At 45.4% G+C, this 19,847-nt stretch overlaps 1 protein-coding gene across 1 annotated transcript in view; it reads right to left on the bottom strand.

Annotated features, from left to right (window-relative positions):
* Window positions 1-19,847, bottom strand: part of CELSR3 (cadherin EGF LAG seven-pass G-type receptor 3) — a 256,060-nt gene that overhangs the window by 40,070 nt on the left and 196,143 nt on the right. The window contains exons 17-26 of the mRNA XM_077451691.1: window positions 18,748-18,842; window positions 18,141-18,350; window positions 16,451-16,634; window positions 14,270-14,419; window positions 10,728-10,908; window positions 9,212-9,379; window positions 7,306-7,432; window positions 5,122-5,328; window positions 1,876-2,050; window positions 91-203 (exon numbers count right to left, since the gene is read on the bottom strand). Of these exons, the coding sequence (XP_077307817.1) occupies window positions 91-203; window positions 1,876-2,050; window positions 5,122-5,328; window positions 7,306-7,432; window positions 9,212-9,379; window positions 10,728-10,908; window positions 14,270-14,419; window positions 16,451-16,634; window positions 18,141-18,350; window positions 18,748-18,842 (1,610 nt within the window). The remainder of the gene's footprint in view (window positions 1-90; window positions 204-1,875; window positions 2,051-5,121; window positions 5,329-7,305; window positions 7,433-9,211; window positions 9,380-10,727; window positions 10,909-14,269; window positions 14,420-16,450; window positions 16,635-18,140; window positions 18,351-18,747; window positions 18,843-19,847) is intronic.

Genomic DNA, 19,847 nt, shown 5'->3' with positions numbered 1-19,847 from the left:
AGAACAGAATAGAGAGGTGTGTTAGTACAAAGTTTGAGCTGGGGGGGGGGAATGTTTTTTAACATGTTTTGCGCTAATAAGAAAATTCACCACAATCACTATGGCGATGGGTCCAGCAAAACTCCACACGAGTGTATCATAAATCGAGATCCAACAGAAGTCTGGATTTCCATAACCTTCCGGGTCCAGTCCCACTGCCAACCCTGCAAGGAAGAGCCAATAAATTAATTTGTTAAATATTTAATATTTTAACCAGTTAAAGTTGTTGAATACACACTTTTTTCATTTTTATCTATCGGTAAGCCTATGATAAAGCTTACCTGTAGGTAAAATGAATATCTCCTAAACCTGTACGGTTTAGGAGATATTCGCTTTGCATGCAGCAGCTGACGTCAGCGGGGCATGTGCTGTGAATGCCTGGCTGAAGGTCAGGCAGATGCTGCCAGGCCTTTCCGGGAAGAAGACTCCCGCGTGCACACGCAGGAGTGACGTCATCGCGGTTCTGGCCACTCACAGCGCCGGAGCCGCGAACCTGGAAGACACGCCGAGGGCAAAATGTCAGCTCCCTCAACGTGGACCGGCCTGCGATACGGGGACCTCATTCTAAGGTAAGTATTTCATAATTAGTTATGCCTTTGTCTTACTAGCTCATTATGCCTTTGCCTTACAGGTTTTTTTTAACATTTTTTTTTTTGAGGTTATAAAAACGGATCCCTCCCCCCCTCCGATGTCACAATTGGCACCTTTCAGGGGGGAGGGGGGTGGAGATACCTGTCAAAGACAGGTATTTACACCCACTTCCGGGCATAGACTCCCGTGGGAGTCTACGCCATTTCCTGTCCTACCGCGCTGTCTGCTGGGACACACACGGGTCCCAGTGACAGTGCGGAGAATTCCTATTGCTCTGCGCTACTCGCGCATGCGCAGTAGGGAATCGGGAAGTGAAGCCGATTCGCTTCACTTCCTGATTCCCTCACCTAGAATGGTGGTGGCAGCAGCCGAGGGCCGAGCGATCGATCGGCCTCGGCTGCCGGCATCGCTGGAACCCTGGACAGGTGAGTGTCCATTTATTAAAAGTCAGCAGCTGTAGTATAAGCTGCTGGCTTTTAATATTTTTTTTTTGGTGGAATCCCTCTTTAAGGACCAGGCCTATTTTTCAAAACTTGTTGTTTACATAGTTACATAGTTAGTAAGGTTGAATAAAGACACCAGTCCATCTAGTTCAACCTGAGTTAGTGTCTATAATTGTCCCTATCCCTGTACATCACACACTCACATTGGTCCCTACCCTCAAGGAGCCCACAATCCAAGGTCCCCATTCATATACTGGGGCCAATTTTGGACAGAAGCCAATTAACCTACCTGCATGTCTTTTATGACAGCACAGGAAGCTATGAGTTCACTGCATGTTTGGCAGGACCCCTGTTTTTAACGCATATTGTTAGACAGGTTAATTGGTTGTCTGTGGGCTGGTGGTAAGCAAAGCTTGGTTTTTTCCTTGGTTCATCCTTGGGTTTGTTTGTATCTATGTTTGGCAGGATCAGCAGGCATTTTATTGCACTTATCAAACACATATAACAAAACACTTTCAACGCTCCCAAGTGAGCTGCAGGGTAGGGAATGACCCCACTGCAGCTCATTGGGGTACAAAAAATGCAGGAGTTTGAGTTACAGATGAATTTAGAAGACGCTCAATCTCATCTCTACTCTGGAACAGCAACAGCGTGTTGACAGGAGCCCCCTGGCAGCTCACTAATAAAAAGGCAAAGACATATAAGAAGTGGGGGGAGACTTAGCCCACCAAAATCCACCCATAGCTGAAGTTTCCCTTTAGATAGCTATATTTTTTACAGCCCCTAATTATGTGTAGCTTACCTGTGATTATAGCAGGGACACCCCAACCAATGGCGTGGTAAAATCTCATAGCACCAAAGTTTATGTTCCTTACTTCGGTCTGCATGCGGTAGATGTGAAGCTCATCCACAAACAGCCAGGAGAAGGTGGACAGGAAAAAATAATGCAGCAGGATGGCGATGACGGTGCAGAGAAACTGAGGATGGAAAAAAAAAATGATTACTAACACAGATCACCTTATATTAATTACAGCTTACTCTGACTTCATTGTTTTAACTTTAGTCCTTCCCAGACCTGGTTTTAAGATCATGGATCACCATAAACCAGACTAAAAACCACACTGACACTGGAGGTTACAGATATCCGACATCCTATGATCAAAAAAATATTGTTACTTGAGATCCACAATAACAACCAAAATCTTGTGAGAGCCCTAAAACTGAGCACTGACCACTGGGATTTAAATCTGAACATACACATTTTAATCTGATTGTAAAATATCTGTACAATATGCCATAGATTTTCCAAAACCATGTATTTGTTTCTGTTGGGGCAATTGTTTGCACCACAGAATTGTTGGCAGATCTGTTGGAGATTTTACAAATCAGATTGTGGAGAAATGCCCATGTCCAATAACTCGAAGGTACTAGAGCACATACTGTATGTCAAACAAAAGGCCTGTGGGCCCTATGCGGCTCTCCAGGCCTTGTCATGTGGTTCTCACACCCAGTTTTGCACCCACCTCTGGCTCTCACCCTCCACTTCCGCTCCTCGCTGTCACCTGTGTTCTACATGGGGCAGTTTTGCTCTCAGCAACTCCTGGAATTAACAGATCTAGCACATGCTCACGTTGGGGACAGATCTCAAAATCTAAAAGAAGGTATGATCTACCTGGGCAAAGCCACCTACACAGGGAGGTATAGAACCAAGCAAGGTAAGAGAGAGAGAAAGAGATGCGAGAAAGCTTTGAGGGGGGGGGGGTGGTGATTGGGGTTACACACTGTACACAGGGCACCCCTAAACCCTGCACACAGTACACCCCTGAACTCTGTAAGGAACGCATTCCTGTACCCTGCACTCTGTACATTCCGCACTCCTGAGATTTGCACTCTGTACATAACACACTCCTGTACCCTTCTGAACTCTGCACTCTGTGCACACCACACTCCTGGACTCTGCACACTGTACACACCGCACTCTGGAAACTGCACGCTGTACACACCAGCACCACACTCCTGAACTCTGCATGATGTACACACCGCACTCCTAAACTCTGCACTCTGTACACACCACATTCCTGAACTCTGCACGCTGTACACACCGCACTCATGAACTCTGCACTCTGTACACACCGCACTCCTAAACTCTGCACTCTGTACATACCGCACTCCTAAACTTTGCACTCTGTACACACCGCACTCCTAAACTCTGCACTCTGTACACACCGCACTCCTAAACTCTGCACTCTGTACACACCGCACTCCTAAACTCTGCACTCTGTACACACCGCACTCCTAAACTCTGCACTCTGTACACACCACATTCCTGAACTCTGCACGCTGTACACACCGCACTCATGAACTCTGCACTCTGTACACACCGCACTCCTAAACTCTGCACTCTGTACACACCGCACTCCTAAACTTTGCACTCTGTACACACCGCACTCCTAAACTCTGCACTCTGTACACACCGCACTCCTAAACTCTGCACTCTGTACACACCGCACTCCTAAACTCTGCACTCTCTACACAGCACACCCTTGAACTCTGCACTCTGTATGTAACGCACTTCTGAACCCTGCACTCTGTACATAACGCACCCCAGAAACAACTGGCCCTTTTAGGGAAACCATACTGCTGTTGCAGCTAGCAATGAAATTGAGTTTGACACCCATGTACTAGACTATAACCCAGGTTCTATAAATACTCAGTCTGTGTCCTGTCCTGCACGATTAAGATATGGGCACTAAATTTCATCAAATGCGGGCACTTAGGGGTCCATACAGATGTCTCAAAATGACACTTTTGGATCCAGAGTAATGGTTCTATTTATGAAGCACGAAGCAGTGAATGTGGCTTTAAACAAAACATTTTCTGGTGGTGAATCAATCACTGTCGTTTAAAATACATGCACCCTGAAGATTCACCTGCTGTGATTGTTTGCTGAATGTTACATATTCTGCTTTCTTAATACAGTGTACCCCATATAGGGTTTTAAATGTCCCTAGAGGGTACCAAAACGATGGCAACGTGAATTTTTGTGATCTAGAATAATGGAACAAACACTTCCAGATTCAAAGCAATGGCAAAGTGATACTTTGATATCCAAAACAATGGGGTTAATTTACTAAAACCAGACAGTGCAAAATCTGGTGCAGCTCTGCATGGTAGCCAATCAGCTTCTAACTTCAGCTTGTTCCATTAAGCTTTGACAAAAAACCTGGAAGCTGATTGGTTTCTATGCAGTGCTGCACCAGATTTTGCACTCTTCAGTTTTAGTAAATCAACGCTATAGGGTCCTAGAACAATAACACATGGGTGCTTGGCGCTCTGGAACTAGCACACACTGGCACTTTTTAGGTTTTAAAGATATAAATTCTAGAATGCTGTTTGTTGTGAACCTTAAAGCAGACTTTAACAGGATAGTAAGAAGTCACACACCGATGATGTCTGATCCCATCCAACTTTATTAAAGCCTGACATAGCACACAGCAGCCCCACCTAGAACTGCCCCTCTCTAACATTTCATTCAATACAGGATTCATCACAGAGATCAAGCCTCTGAAAAAATCTGCTTATTGAAAGTAAACCCCAACATCCCCCCCTGCAAAACCACTGGATGAAAGTCCACAGAAAGGAAAGAAACCTAGTGCGGGTAAATAATTAGATAATATACTTACTTGCCTTACCTCTGGTTCCTCCCGTGGTGCTTGGGGTGATGCTATCATCTTTCCGGGAAGATCTCGGAGAATGCTGAATAGCCCAAATCTCACAAGAAGATGTCCCAGCGCTGTGATGCAGCGTCTTTTGCGAGATTTGCTGCTCAGCATTCCCAGAGATTTTGTCAGCAGAAGGATGATGTCATCCCCTGCACTGCCAAAGTTGGGGAGAGGTGTGTATATGATCTATTTTTTTCTTCGCTGGTTTGCTTCTTTTTTTTTTTCAGCATTTCAGGAAGGGAACCACATTGAAAGCGGACCTTGCCTGAAATGCAAGGTCCAATTTGAATTCTTCCCCATTGCTGAATAAAATCGGCATCTCTCACCTCGCTTTCTGTGCTGTTGATGCCCAGCAGAAAGACCAGTTCGGAGAAAAAAAGTGCCATGGCGATGTTGGAATGGATCCCCCGGGTGTTGGTTTTCAGTCCCTTAAGAGATGTCAGGATTGCAAATGTTGTCAGAAGAGCCACCAGCGAGATGGTCAGACACGTGTATGTGACGATGGCCAGAGTCTCCAGATCTCCCTCCAGCTGCTGCATGGAAGAATAATATATATGCATTAGAACTGCACTGTACTGCTTAAAGGGAACCTCCACCTATACAGCCACCCAAAAAAAAGTTAAAAAAAGCCATACCTGCTTTACAAAAGCTCAGCATTTTTATTTACACATATACTATAGGTTAAAGTGTCTCTAGCAGTCTGGGTAAACAAATGCAGCAAAAGGACAGTGCCAACAAGTGGGTGATCAAGCTAGTGGGGTCAGACAAAAGTTTACAGCAAATATTTTACAGGTATTTATCATTGACACGTTTCTGACAGCCCACCCACCACCCCCAGCAAGGTATACTTACCCAGCCACACTCTGTCACCACAGTAGAAATCCACCAGGAATAAGTTTTGGTGTTGGCTGATGTTTGAGCTTATCTGTGTGGATGATGTCACTGCCCCCCCCCGCAATATATATTTTCAGGTCTATTGCCACCTACTGCATCTGGTGTATGGTGAACACATTTAAAGAGGAAGTAAACCCTGATGAGTTTACTTCCTCTTTCATTCCCTGCAAAGGCAAAGCATAATGGACTACTATGCATCGCATAGTAGCCCATTATGTGTCACTTACCTGACACAGGAGCCAGCGATGTCACCGATGTCCCCTGTAGTGCGCCGCATCCATATTGTTGGTGGGGTCTCGCAGCACCGCCGCTGTCATTCGGCGAAGCCGCAATGACGTCACTCCCGCGCATGCGCACGGGAGCCGACACGAGCGGCAGCTCCGTCGCTGAGAATGCCGTGCTCAGTGCGCCTGCGCACCGCTGTCTACGGCGCATGCACCGTAGACAGCGGTGCCTGTTTTCGGGCAAATATCTCCTAAACCATATAGGTTTAGGAGATATTGCTTGGACCTACAGGTAAGCCTTAATCTAGGCTTACCTGTAGGTCAAAGTGGTTTGTAAGGGTTTACAACCACTTTAATGCAACTCTTTCAGGATAACCAGACTTTCATAGTGTCAACCTTCAAAATGTCTGCTCTGTATATCCGCTGGGTTTTCTTGGATGTAGACCGCCAGAATTTTTTATATTTTTTTAATGAACTAACTATCTCTGTAAGAGATTGCACTTGCAATTTTTGGGATTGCGAGGCTGAGAAATGTTCTTCCGAGACTGACCCTTCAGAGGAAGAATCATCAGTCTGTCCCTATTCTCGGTCCCCTGATGGTGACTCATCATCATCAGCCCACTGCTGTTCCCCTGCTTGAGGGTCCAGGGTAGGAGAAGGGGACGCTTTCTGCCACTCTGGGAAGAAGCTGCAATTAAAGCATCTAACCTCTCTTCTAAACCAACCAAAGTCGAAGAAAACATCTCAGTGACGTATACAGGGGCTGAGATGTTGGGAGAAGCATCAATGCCGGATAGTGCCAATGGCTCATCCTGGCCAGCTGCTTCAGTTCTTTCAGGAGAGGAAGGTACTGCGGACACATGACCAGGATCCTTAGACCCCCAAGGAGATGCCTTTGCGCCCGCTGTTGTTGTGGCTGCAGCTCCTCTGTGGGAACGCATAGTCCGAAGCACAAAAGCAGAGGTACTAATACAGATGCATCCACTGCTGAACTTTAGTCGAGCAATATATATATATATATAGATATATATATATATATATATATATATATATATATATCTATATATATATATATATATACACACACACACACACTGCTATCACCGCTCGGCCTGATGCTAAGTAGATGTGTCTCAGGAATGCCTGAATCCACACACACATTAAAGACTCTTCACAGCCCATTAATTTCATTGTCGCCCATTCTAATCGATGCAACTTTAGTTGCAGCACATCTTTAAAAAAGGTTCCTGCATTACTCTGATGCGACTTTCTTGCAACTTGAGTGCCAGAGAGTAAAAGGCGCATGAAAGTTGCACTCCAGGGTCGCACTGGGAGTCACACTAAGGTCAACCGAGCCTCAGAGGCCGTAAGGGATTTCTGTTTAGAACTTACCTCTCGGTGTGATCCATCCATGAGGACACCAAAACTTCCAAACTGAGAACACTGGCACCGTACGTGTGTGGTGTTCCGGAAGACCATCTCGCAGTCCTTCACTGCCCAGCTCCCTGGGGGATCCAGTCTGAAAGCAAAGACACAGTAATAAGACGATGAAAAGTTCTAGAAGGAATCAGCACTTTGTGTTTACAAAGTCAGTTGTGTTGTACGGCCTTCACAATGAAAGTAAGTTGGTCATCGATTCAAAGGCCATACAATCCCGATAGCCACAACAAAAATATCAAAAGTGCTTTGTAATGCACAGCAAGCAGGCTTTTACTTAAAGATAACCTGACCCATTGCACTTTTACTCTCTGCAACTAAAGTACAAATTTTGATTTTAGGTTTAGATATTCTTTGGGCTAAAAATAAGTGAGCCTCAGACGACTTAATTTCCGGCAAAATGCAGAGTGCGTGGCTATGACGTGACATCATCACGCATGCGTAGTCCAGCATGTACTATCAGCCTGTTATTTCAGAGAGAGGAGATTGTGCTGACATACATTTATATGTTTTATAAATGCAACCTTTGGATTTTAACAGTAAAAATGTTTTTTTATTGTGTATTCTTCCTTTAGATCAGGGGTCTCAAACTGGCGGCCCTCCAGCTGTTGCAAAAGTACAAGTCCCATGAGGCATTGCAAGGCTGACAGTTACAAGCATGACTCCCTTAGGAAAAGGCATGATGGGACTTCTAGTTCTGCAACAGCTGGAGGGCCACCAGTTTGAGACCCCTGCTTTAGATGGTGATATGCGGAGACAAAGGGACAAGGCTTGTACCAAGAGGCCATCGAAGGAACATTCATCTTGGGTATGTTTGACCATTTATAATCTGATGGTCCATATTATCTGGTAAGAGGTTTTCTTCAATGATGACATATGGTGGTAGAAGTTTGGAAGTTTGAATACACATATAAATTAACTGTTGCTGTTTATATGCACATATTTGGACTATTATATTTCACTTGCTCTTTTACATTTTTTTCACATGCTTTATTGTTTGGAACACATGGGTTGTTATCAAGTACATGCATTTGTTTGAATTTTTATGTGTGGTTTATACTTTGAAATTTTATATACAACTTTTAACAGTTGTTTACTTGTAGTTCTGGGTAAATATATAGCGCAGCTTTATTAATTTAAGCTTAAAAAAAAGTGATAACCTTCCTAAAAGCGGAGGTCCACCCTAAAATGGACCTTCCGCTCATCGGAATCCTCCCCCCCTCCGGCGCCACAATTGGCACCTTTCAGGGGGGAGGGGGGTGCAGTTACCTGGATAATCCAGGTAACTGCACCCACTTCCGGGCTAGCTCTCTGCGGAAAGGGGCGTAGATTACGCCCCTTTCCGCAAGTCCCCGCCCCCTTCCGCAAGTGCCCCGCTGCCTGCTGGGAAACACACAGATCCCAGAGGCAGCGGGGACCGTCCTCATTGCGCAGCGCGGCTCGCGCATGTGCAGTAGGGAACCGGGAAATGAAGCCGAAAGGCTCCATTTCCTGATTCCCATACCCAAGATGGCGGCGGCAGCACTCGAGTGTCGATCTAGAGATCGGCTTTGGGTGCCGACATCGCGGGCGCGCTGGACAGGTAAGTGTCACTATTTTAAAAGTCAGCAGCTGCAGTATTTGCGGAGTCCCGGCGGACTCCCGCTTGAAGTGTCCAAATACTAACTAAGGGACTGTCTTATGTGTTACCCACACTGCTTGCCATTTAGCAGTCTCTGCAACTTCTAATTTTGATGTGCATTTGAGTGACTGGATACTGCAGACAGTGCTCAGGGTCTGTTTTGTTACAGAGGGTGTGGAAGGGATGAAGACAGTGGAGGTTCTACTTGGCCAGGAGATATATAAGAAGACAAAGACATACTGGCTGGACTGGTTCCACTGTACGCAGACGGGCTTGCTTCTGTTCACGGTTTCCAACAGCTGGAAATCTAGTATCAGTGGTGGCGCCAGGTCCCCGTGGATAAAGGTCTGGTCTCTGAGTATGGCCACGCTTATGATGGGTGAATTCATCACTGGATTTTTGGGAAGCCTAAAAAAAATAAAAAAAAATAAAATATATATATTCCACAATATATTTACTGTATAATTATACCCAGGGCCAAGACAAGGGGCGGGCAGGAGGGAAAGCTGCCACGGGTGCAATGGTTCTTTGCAGGGATGAGGGCACGCTGTGCTGAGTTCCTTCTGCTACAAGGCTTACAGGAGTAGTGACAGCAGCATCACTACTCTTGTAAGCCCAGCACTGGGAGCAGTGAGGAGAGAGCCGGGAGGCCCCCTAAGCTCACACACCAGGAACAGGAAGGGCACAGTCTGGAAACTTTGATCTGGATGCTGAATGACCTTGTCCCAACACTGATTATACCGCAGCATAAAAGGCTGATCATTTAGTTAGCTAGCTCCTTAAATATCAAGCACTTTTGTAAAAAGGAATGTGCGCTTTGTTCATTCAGGGGGGAAAAAAAACAAGTTAATTGAAAGAGGACCTGTGTCATGGAAGCTGTGTCCTAGATGTTTGGTTGTATCTTATTACAATGCTTACTGGACTACAGACCTGGAAAAGGCATGCAGCAAATGAAGCAACCCATCTGAATGTTTGTCCAGGTCGGAGACTTGGAAAGTATTAAAGCTATATAATCAGTCCAACAACCAAGAAGAACATAATTCTGGAAGCTGTACCTTAAAAGCCAAAGCAGAGGCAAAAGGGCTAAGCACCAGTATTGGCCGTGGTCTCCCTGCAGCTGATCTTTTTCCCCATTACTGACTGTCCATGCCTTCTTCTGCACTGCATCTCTGTGTGGAGGCGGCCATCTTGGGAAAGGCAGGGCTTTGCATTCTCGTGTCACAATGTTCTCCTTGCTGGAGGCTCTGACATGAGGAAGCAAATCCCTGCATCTACCAAGATGTCTGCCTCCACACAGAAATGCTAATGCACAGTAGTGACATCAACAGATCACACTCCAGGTTTGGCGAGGCCGTAGGTACTGGAGTGCCTAGGCATATTCCTAAACCAAGAAGAGCACTGCTATTTTTCAGGAAAAAAACTGACAAAAAGGTAAATTTTCCAAACTGTTCAGGCACAATAACATTTCTAGATGTTCCAAATAGAGATCTGTGCAGATCGGGAAATGTCTCGCTGCCTGTGATTAGCGTTGTGCAGTGTCGACTTCCTGGCGAGATCGGGCAGGTGGGATCCCCAAACACGCCCGAGCCCATTCCTAGTTCCCAACAACACAGCAAATCTTCACTTTTTTTTGCGCCCATGCCCGCTTTAAAAATAGTGGTCAGTAAAACTGTCAATTCTACCATGTATATCAGGAAGTACAGATCTGTTTGTGTGTCCTTCCTGGAGCCCATGGAGTGACTGGGGAGTGGCTCACCTGAGGTTCCTCTTTTCGGTGCTGTATCTTGCTGGAAGCAGATCCCCGAGTGTCCGGTAGACTAGCAGGATAAGGATGGTAGCGGCAGGCTCTGGATCGGGGATCACTCTCTTTGGCGGGGGAACAGCAGTTGTTAGGTTATTCTCAGGGTTGGTTGGAGTTGGTAGAACTGTAGGGGGAGCTATTATAAGAGAAAAAAAGAATCTATCAACAGAAACATGGAGGCTGCCATCGTTGAGCTCTCTATCTGAAATCTTAGTTCCTGGTTGTCAGGCTGACCCTTTTTAAGTTGCGCTGATGACTCAAAGCAAGTACACAGATTAGGACCTCTGAACTTCCTTAATCACATGTGTTTTTTGGTGAATGACTCAAAGTATTGATGGGTCATCATGACAGCCAGGCAACTAGCATTTTTAGAGGGAAGCCCTGCCTTTACATCATGGTAAGTTTACTTTAAGCCATGTCAGGGGATAATTGTAGAATACCCTACCTCAGAAACAGGTACTCTTTGCTTCACTCTACATACTGTAAGTTCCTATAAATAACAATGTAAACCCAAAGAGTTTGTTATATTTAAAGAGACTGCCAGAGTAGAAAAACCTTACTGTCCAATGGAGAAAAAGTGGCGGTAGGGTTCTGTTTTGGATAAGGCATTTTTGGATTTGTTGGTTTGTCTTATTCCCCTGAGGAAGCCAATGGTTTGGCGAAACATGCAGGGAAGACCCGACCTGTATACTATACCATAGGCCGTGTACCAACTAGGCTCTTTAGTGTCTGTATATCTCTCCCTGAAACTTTATGGTTTTTAGTATCCTTATGTTGTAATTATTTTTGTTGTAATAAAATAAATTCTATTTTTTTAATATGGTGTATATGTAATCTTCTTGGCACCGTAATAATCCCTTCCTCTATTCCCACTTTTTGTTCTTACTGTCCAATCTAATTTGGCAGGCATAGCTTGCTCACCCCTGCCTCTGCCATAATTCTATTGGCCGGTAATGTCAACGGTAGCGTGTTTGGGCAGAGCTAGTAGCAAGTATTTGCATACCAGAGATCCCAGAGTTTTAAGACTCCTAGGAAAAAGCTGAATCTGCATGCAAGCATTTAGAAATATCTTCTTTTGGATGACAGTGACTGTCCAAGAGCAAAAGTTTGCATTATGTAGAGCCAAACTTTTTTTTAACCCCCTTGCCTCAACTTGGCCCTTTAGGAGGACCTAAATTCTGGAGGGCAGAACTGGGCTGATTGTGTGACTGCTGTAATTGGCTGTTACAGCAGTCACATGATCGGATGCTCCCGATTGAGATTGCGATCTGCCCTTGACATCTTAATTACTATGCTGAGAGTGCGCTCTCAGCACCGAAAAGTCATTCCCTGTGGACGAATATGTGCAGCAGCTCAGCGTTAAAACCCACCCACTTACCCACCCATTCGCTATGTATATGCATACGGCCGGTGGCAGGTTAAAGGCTGGGTTTACCTTTAGGAGCATGTTACATATTTAGGGAGTAACATGCTGCTGTGCAGCCACCTTGCGCCACCAGAGCTCCCCACTTTGTGACAGTGGGCGGGGGATCTTCTTCCTGCATCCCCTGTCACAATTTGAAAACAGTGAGGACATGTGGGGTTCCGCCCACACGGCCACATAATTAATTGAATGAATAGACTAAAAGTACCTTCAGCCATCGCAGCTAACGGCTTGTAGTTCTCAATGAATTGCTAGGGCGCAGGTGAGCACTCTCATAGTTCATTGATTCTTCCTGACATTCGGTAAGTTCCTGGACATTATGGAAGGTGCAGCTTACTGAGAGTCTTCAGGATCCTGGCATTGCACCAGCAATCTGCTGATTGTGGGTGCAGTTCTTTAAAGGCTGCAATGTATAACCACTTCCAGACCAGGTCTTTTCTGTAACTTTTTGTTTACATGCCACAATCAGTATTTTTAGCTATAAGAAAGAACCCCAACACATTATATATATTTTTTTAAAGCGGAGGCCTTATAGAATAAATGGGTGGGTTTTGCAATTTTTTATGTCACATGGTATCTGTGCAGCGGTTTTTCTATTTTTTGGGAACAAAATACACTTTTTAAAATTTAATAATAATAATAATAAAAAAAAAAAAATATATATATATATATATATATATATACATAACCCAATTTTTTGTAAAATATAAAAGATGATATTATGCAGAGTAAATAGATACCAAACATGTCACACTTTAAAATTGGGCACGCCTGTGCAACAACGATATACAGAGTAAATTTCAATATCTATAGGCGTCACTTTAAAAGCCTTTACAGGTTACCACCTTAGATTTAGAGGAAGACTGGTGCTAGAATTACTGTTCATGAGCCGACGTTTGTGGTGATATCTCACATGTGTAGGATGAACACTGTTTGTGTGCGCGCTGGAATGTCTCATGCGTTCACATTTGCAAATGAGCATGGGGGGATGGGGCAGTTTTAATTTTTTTTATTATATATTTATTTAGTATATAATTACATTTTTATTCCTGTTATATAAAAGATGATATTACGCCAAGTAAGTAGATACCAAACATGTCACGCTTTAAAACTGTGCATGCTCGTGCAACGGCGACAAACGACGTAAATGTTACTATCTATGGGCGACGCTTTACAAGTTACCACTTAGATTTACAGAGGAGGTCTAGTGCGAAAATTACTGCCTATGACCTGACATTTGTAACGACTCCTTAACATGCGTGGGACTGTTGCTTTAAAAATAGTTTTTTTTTGTATCACTTTTATTGATGTCACAAGGAATGTAAACATCCTTGTGACAGCAATAGACATGTGACAGGTACTCTTTATGGAGAGATCTGGGGTTTACAAGACCCCTAATTCTTCCTCTGCCCCTAAAAGCATTCGATCACACCAAGATCTGTGTTTTCAAATGCTTTTGTTTTTTGAAAATGGCACCGTTGACATCCGGGTAAAATGGAAGTGATGTCAGGTCATTGCTTCCGGGTTACCATAGCTGATAGACAATCAAAGCCAATCTGGGCTTTGTTTGGCTCTCCAAGCAGCCGGCACATGCGTCGGCTGGTCACTCGGGTCTCCGAGGGATGGGATGGGAAAGCCCGGAAAAAAAAATTGGAAGGCAGCAGGAAAAAGGGGGGGGGGGGGGTTTGTCGTGTCGGGGGATTTGGGGGGCAGGTCTTACTCGTCCCCTCCAGCTGCTTGTAAAAGCAATCCAGCAGCTAGTTAGCCACTAGGATTGCCTTAACAAGACAGCCGACCATCGTCTTGGTATAACCACTTAAAGTCCAGTGACATATAGGTACATCGCTGGTCTAGAAGTGGGTAAAAACAATGAATGCACATTTTTTTTACCTGACAAAAAGATGTCCACTGATTTAAAGGTGAACTTATTAACCTTTAAATCTGAACTCCAGCCTTACCTTTAGTCTTGCACACTTGTACAGGCTCATCTCCTGTAATGAAAATGCAGTCATCTCTACCCAGGCTCACTCACCCTGACAATAATAAGTCATCAGATGCCCTATGACATCATTACCTTCCACTTTCGGTGTCTTTAGGACATATTCAGGCAGCACCACATGGGTATGGGGATCCCATGGTGTCTGTCCTCGGAACAGGCTGCTGTGATATCTGGGGAAGTGCCTTCTGGGAGGGATCTGGTTGTCCACACGTTCAATATTTACAACTGCAACAAATAAAAAGGTGACACAGCGAGTGAAAACTCTGCACAAGCAAACACGACTTTATCAGACCCTGCTAAGGTTCGCCTATAAACAACACAAGGTAAACCTAAATTAAAGCTATAGAAAATACCCCAAATCTGCGCTAAATTCTCAAGTTAAGCAACCCATTATGTAATGTGTAAACAGAAAAAAAATTATCTTTTTTTTTTTCCAAATATAATATAACTACAATTGTGCAAAATAATAAGTTAAATTCCAAATGCGTGTGCAAAAGTTTATAAATTCCCCTCAAAGTCCAAATGCGTGTGCAAAAGGTTAAACATTCCCCTCAAAAGTCCATGACTCCATGAATTCATATGACAGTTCATATATTTAACTGACGGTATCCCCAAACTCCTGCTTCCTGCTGGAAAAACGTGCTTCCAGCACCATGCGTCATGATTCAAGCAGCCGCCTACCAATGTGGACCATTAGATTATAAATGGTCAGATAGCAAATATGTATTACTGCTAATAATTTTCCAACGTAGCAGGCTGAAACAACTGCACCAGGCTCCAGCTGGCGGGCGTGCATGACAACGTCACGTCGTAGCCCATACCTGCGTGTTTCGTCGGAAAGGACGTCGTCAGGGGACTGATGGATCTGTACCGATTTTTATTTTGATGGGATATTTTGTATTGTTTAGCAATTGATATCACAATTGAATGGTGGCTGCTTTATTCTGCTAGATATAACACCTTAGTGTAAATTACTATTATTTCTAATTGACACATTAGCTTGAGATGCTTCTAAATGCCATACAAAATTAATTTAGGTGCAGTTGAGTCAGTTCAACTAATTTTGCATTCACATTGACTTATATGAGGAGAGAAGCACTTTAGAAGAGGACAAAAGCCCATAGACACTGACCATTGGGCCACGTTTACACTTCCTGTTGGGGGGCAGTACAAACGCATGACTGACCAGCATTTTTACTGACCTCAAAGCTGCAAAGACAGCAAACAGGGGTGCGCACATGCTGCAGCAACGATGCTTTGCATCATGGTGCAACAAAAATTATCCTATACATTGTGCTGGGTGGCTTATACCACTCGTCGAATGCGACCCATTCAACTAAATAGCACTGTGCCCCAACCACATGCAATGCATAGGTTGCGGTGCAGTGGTATTGGCTTTTAGGGGCTAAAACAGGCACTAATCAAGTGAAGTAAAGGGAATTCTCTAGAATGGGGTCTCAGACAGCAAAAAGAACTTTGTAGAATAATTTACACCTCTCAAGTCTATCAAAATGAAAGCAAAGGTTTGGCCGGGCTTTGCCTTAAAAGTGCACCTGGAAAACCCACAAAAATAGCAACTGCTGTCTGGTGAACTGCCTTCTGGGAGGGATCTGTACGACTCAGCAGCTAAGTTCACCCTACTCCTCCCTTTTAGCAGCAACTCTGCAGCTCAGCTTTACTTGTTTCCCCCTCCCAGCAGTGACTCTGCAGCTCAGCTCTTCTTGCTCCCCTCTCTTAGCAGGGACTGAGCAGCTCAGCTCTTCTTGCTCCCTCCTCCCAGCAGAGACTCAGCTTCTCAGCTCTTCTTGCTCCCCTCTCCTAGCAGGGACTGAGCAGCTCAGCTCTTCTTGCTCCCTCCTCCTAGCACCGACTAAGCAGCTCAGCTCTTCTTGCACCCCCCCCCCCTCCCAGCAGAGACTCAGCTGCTCAGCTCTTCTTGCTCCCCCCTCCCAGCAGAGACTCAGCTGCTCAGCTCTTCTTGCTCCCCCCTCCTAGCAGTGACTGAGCAGGTCAGCTCTTCTTGCTCCTACCCCCCAGCAGTGACTGAGCAGGTCAGTTTTTCTTGCTTCCCCCTCCCAGCAGAGACTCAGCTGCTCAGCTCTTCTTGCTCCCCCCTCCTAGCAGTGACTGAGCAAGTAATTTCTTCTTGCTCCCCCCTCCCAGCAGTGAATGAGCAGGTCAGCTCTTCTTGCTCCTCTCTCCCAGCAGATCAGCCTCCCAGCACAGAGGACAAAAAAATATCTGCTGAAAACTTACCAATATTTGGAGTCACCAGTCCAACAGGGTTCAGGTAGGTGAGTTTCATGTTGCGGGCCAGAGTGCCAGTGTACTCTCGAAACAGCTCCATGAGCCCAGCGCTGCCTCTCTCAGTGTGCAGTAGGGTCTCCCAGTGCTCCCTATTAGAAAGCATTAGAACGGAGCTCCCCGACCTGAGTAGATTCTACAACAGAAACCAGGACAGCTGATATTAAATACATTCTAAAAGCAGACATTGTAAGGCATATAATAAAATAGGTGCACTTTAGTGGTCATCTGCAAATATATCCCTCCTTGCTCTCCTAATCACCCAACAGAGACCTTACAACAAATGATAACGCTACTACTAATTATGTATGGCTCTTTTCGATTGGCTTTAAAAAAAAGACCTACCTTTCAGAAGGCATAAAGGGCAAAGGAGTATCAAGTAAGTTCTATACTACACTAGTAGTACTAGCCCATGACAGAAGCAGCTCTGAAGAGAAGTAAATTAGAGTGATCAGAAACACTGAAGTTGTTCATGTAATTTCCTCAGCAGCTCAGCTCTCCCTGCTTCCCTCCCAGTAATCACTCAGCAGCTCAGCTCACCTTGCTCTGCCTCTTAGACCCCTTTCACACTGGAGCGTGATGTCATCGCGGCTCTGGCCATATATAGCGCCAGAGCCCACGATACCCGGAAGTAAATCCCGGAGCGATGACGGCCGCTGGAGCGGTGTACGAGGACGGCTGCGGGGGCTTCGATCTCAAGTAATTCATAATGAGCTAGTATGCCATGCATACTAGCTCATTATGCTTTTGTCTTGCCGGCAGGTTTTTTTTTTAGTCCTAGGGTTTACAACCACTTTAAGGTCCCCAATTCACATGCATACATACACATACTAGAGCCAATTTAGACAGGAGCCAATTAACCCACCAACATGTCTTTGGTGTGTGGGAGGAAACCGGAGTACTCCGAGGAAACCTTCGCAGGCACAGGGGGAACATGCAAACTCCAGGCAGGTAGTGCCTTTGCTGGGATTTAAACTGATGACCCTAGTGGCTTTTCTAACCACAAAGCCATTGTTCTGCCTACTCCCCTCCCCTGTAGTGGCTCAGTAGCTCATCTCACCTTGCTCTACCCTCTTAGCATTGACTCAGCAGCTCACCTCATTCCTACTCCCCCTACCAGCTGTGACTCAGCAGCCCAGCTCTCCCAGACTCAATAGTCTTCTAATCGCTAATGTGAAGGCTGTGACAAAAAGCAGACAATTGGAGCTACACTGACACCAGCGACAAGAGCCGGAGCGAATAGTAGTGGCAGGAATAAGAGATTCCTGCTGCGGCTCTCAGCGGTATGACGTGGCTGCCAGCCAAATTCACTATAATGACCGGTCGCCAGCAGCCGCAGCTATTCGCGGCACAGCCAACGATTACCTGCGGTGATTGCTGCTGGACGCACTTTGCATGCATCCAGCAGCGATCTCTGCAGGTAATCACTGGCTGTGCAGAGAGCAGCGAAGACCTGCAGCCACCAAAGGCTTGTCAGTATAGTGAATGGAGCCGGCAGCCGGATCAAGCCACTGAGAGCCGCAGCAGAAATACTGCTACAATTCGCACCGGCCTTAATTGCCGAGGTGAATGCAGCCTTAATGGTGAATCACAAAATGGTATGCACATCACCCCTGTGTTCCAGCCTTAAGCCTGGTCTCACCTCAGTGAACTGGGCATCTTGAGTAGCAGTTAGTCCAAATCCTTCTTGTCTATTCTCAAACTGCATGAGGTGTAACAGCAGGCGGTACGTAATGTGAACATCATTTCCAAAGTACTGCTCCATGTGATCGGTCACAGAGCGAAGACGCAGGGACAGCTTCTTGGCCTCAATGGTGTTGAGCTCAGTCTCGTTCCTCTCCAAGCTCTCCAGCTAATGGGTAACACAAACATGGCTGCCTTTAGTCAATTGTTTATTGCAATAAAAATGTGGATGAAATCAGTTGAAATTGCTCAAAAAGTACTCTGCACATGGCCAGTAAGTAGTAATTTTTCAGGTATTAAAACAAAAGCTCTGATGGCACTAAATATACTGTATCTGGGAAACAAAGAGGGTGAGATTTATTAAAACAGGAGAGTGCAAAATCTGGTACAGCTCTGCATAGAACCCAATCAGCCTCCAGGTTTTATTGGCAAAGCATAATTGAACTAGCTGAAGTTAGAAGCTGAATGGCTACCATGTACAGCTGCACCAGATTCTGAGTCCCCCAATTTTAGTAGATTCCCCCCCCCTCCCCCCCGATTGACAAATACCCGACGCTTTGATTTACCAGTGCTGAGAGTTCCATAAATGCTGGAGAAGTGCAGTTAAACAGGTCCGGTTCCATCCAGCCCTTAACGTCATCGCAGTGGCGGATCGCAGACCCTGGAAGATGCAGAGGAACGTTAGTTGACGTAAAGGACCCCTTTTTACTGCAGCAAAAGCGCATACACATGAAGAGCCACAGCAAGCTTCAAAGGCGGCATTCAAAGCACAAGCGTCTATGAAATCTGAACAGATTTTGAGGGAATTATAGACGGTACAAACGATTATTTTTAAGGCTACGCCCATCCTAGTAGTAAAGCTTTTTTGCGTGGAAAGCAAAACACCAGGCAACACATAAAATCAATGGATAATCTGATAATGGTATACCTGCTTCAGCAAGAAAGTCCATTCAGTTTACGTCATCCACACAAAAAAAAAACGGATTCAACCTGCTTTTTCACAGTGCTTCAGAACAGCCCTGCAGCCTCTTGTCACACGACTCTGTGCTGCAGCATTCCTCTCTTTCAGCTACAGAGGACAGGCCTCAGAACCAGAGTGCAAAGGGATATACAGCGTTGGATGGCCATTGACACAAGGTAAAGGCTCAGACTCAAGGTAGAGCCACCCAGGTAGGGTAGTCTGTGTCCACCACATCAATTTAAAGCGGTTGTAAACCCTTACAAACCACTTTGACCTACAGGTAAGCCTAGATTAAGGCTTACCTGTAGGTCCAAGAAATATCTCCTAAACCTATATGGTTTAGGAGATATTTGCCCGAAAACAGGCACCGCTGTCTACGGCGCATGCGCCATAGATAGCAGCGCGCAGGCGTACTGAGCGCGGCATTCTCAACGACGGAGCTGCCGTGCATGTCGGCTCCCGTGCGCATGCGCGGGAGTGACGTCATCGGGGCTTCGCCGAATGACAGCGGCGGAGCTGCGAGACCCCACCAAGAAGATGGATGCGCCGGACTACAGGGGACAGCGGCGACATTGCTGGCTCCTGTGTCAGGTAAGTGACATATAATGGACTACTATGCGATGCATAGTAGTCCATTATGCTTTGCCTTTGCAGGGAATGAAAGAGGAAGTAAACTCATCAGGGTTTACTTCTTCTTTAAATGCT

This window comes from Lithobates pipiens, unplaced genomic scaffold, assembly GCF_037356315.1.
Source record: "Lithobates pipiens isolate NorthernLeopardFrog02 unplaced genomic scaffold, aLitPip1_a1.2 Scaffold_23, whole genome shotgun sequence".
NCBI lineage: Eukaryota > Metazoa > Chordata > Amphibia > Anura > Ranidae > Lithobates > Lithobates pipiens.
Note: the sequence above shows the minus strand (reverse complement) of the source record. Positions and strands in the feature narration are given on the sequence as shown.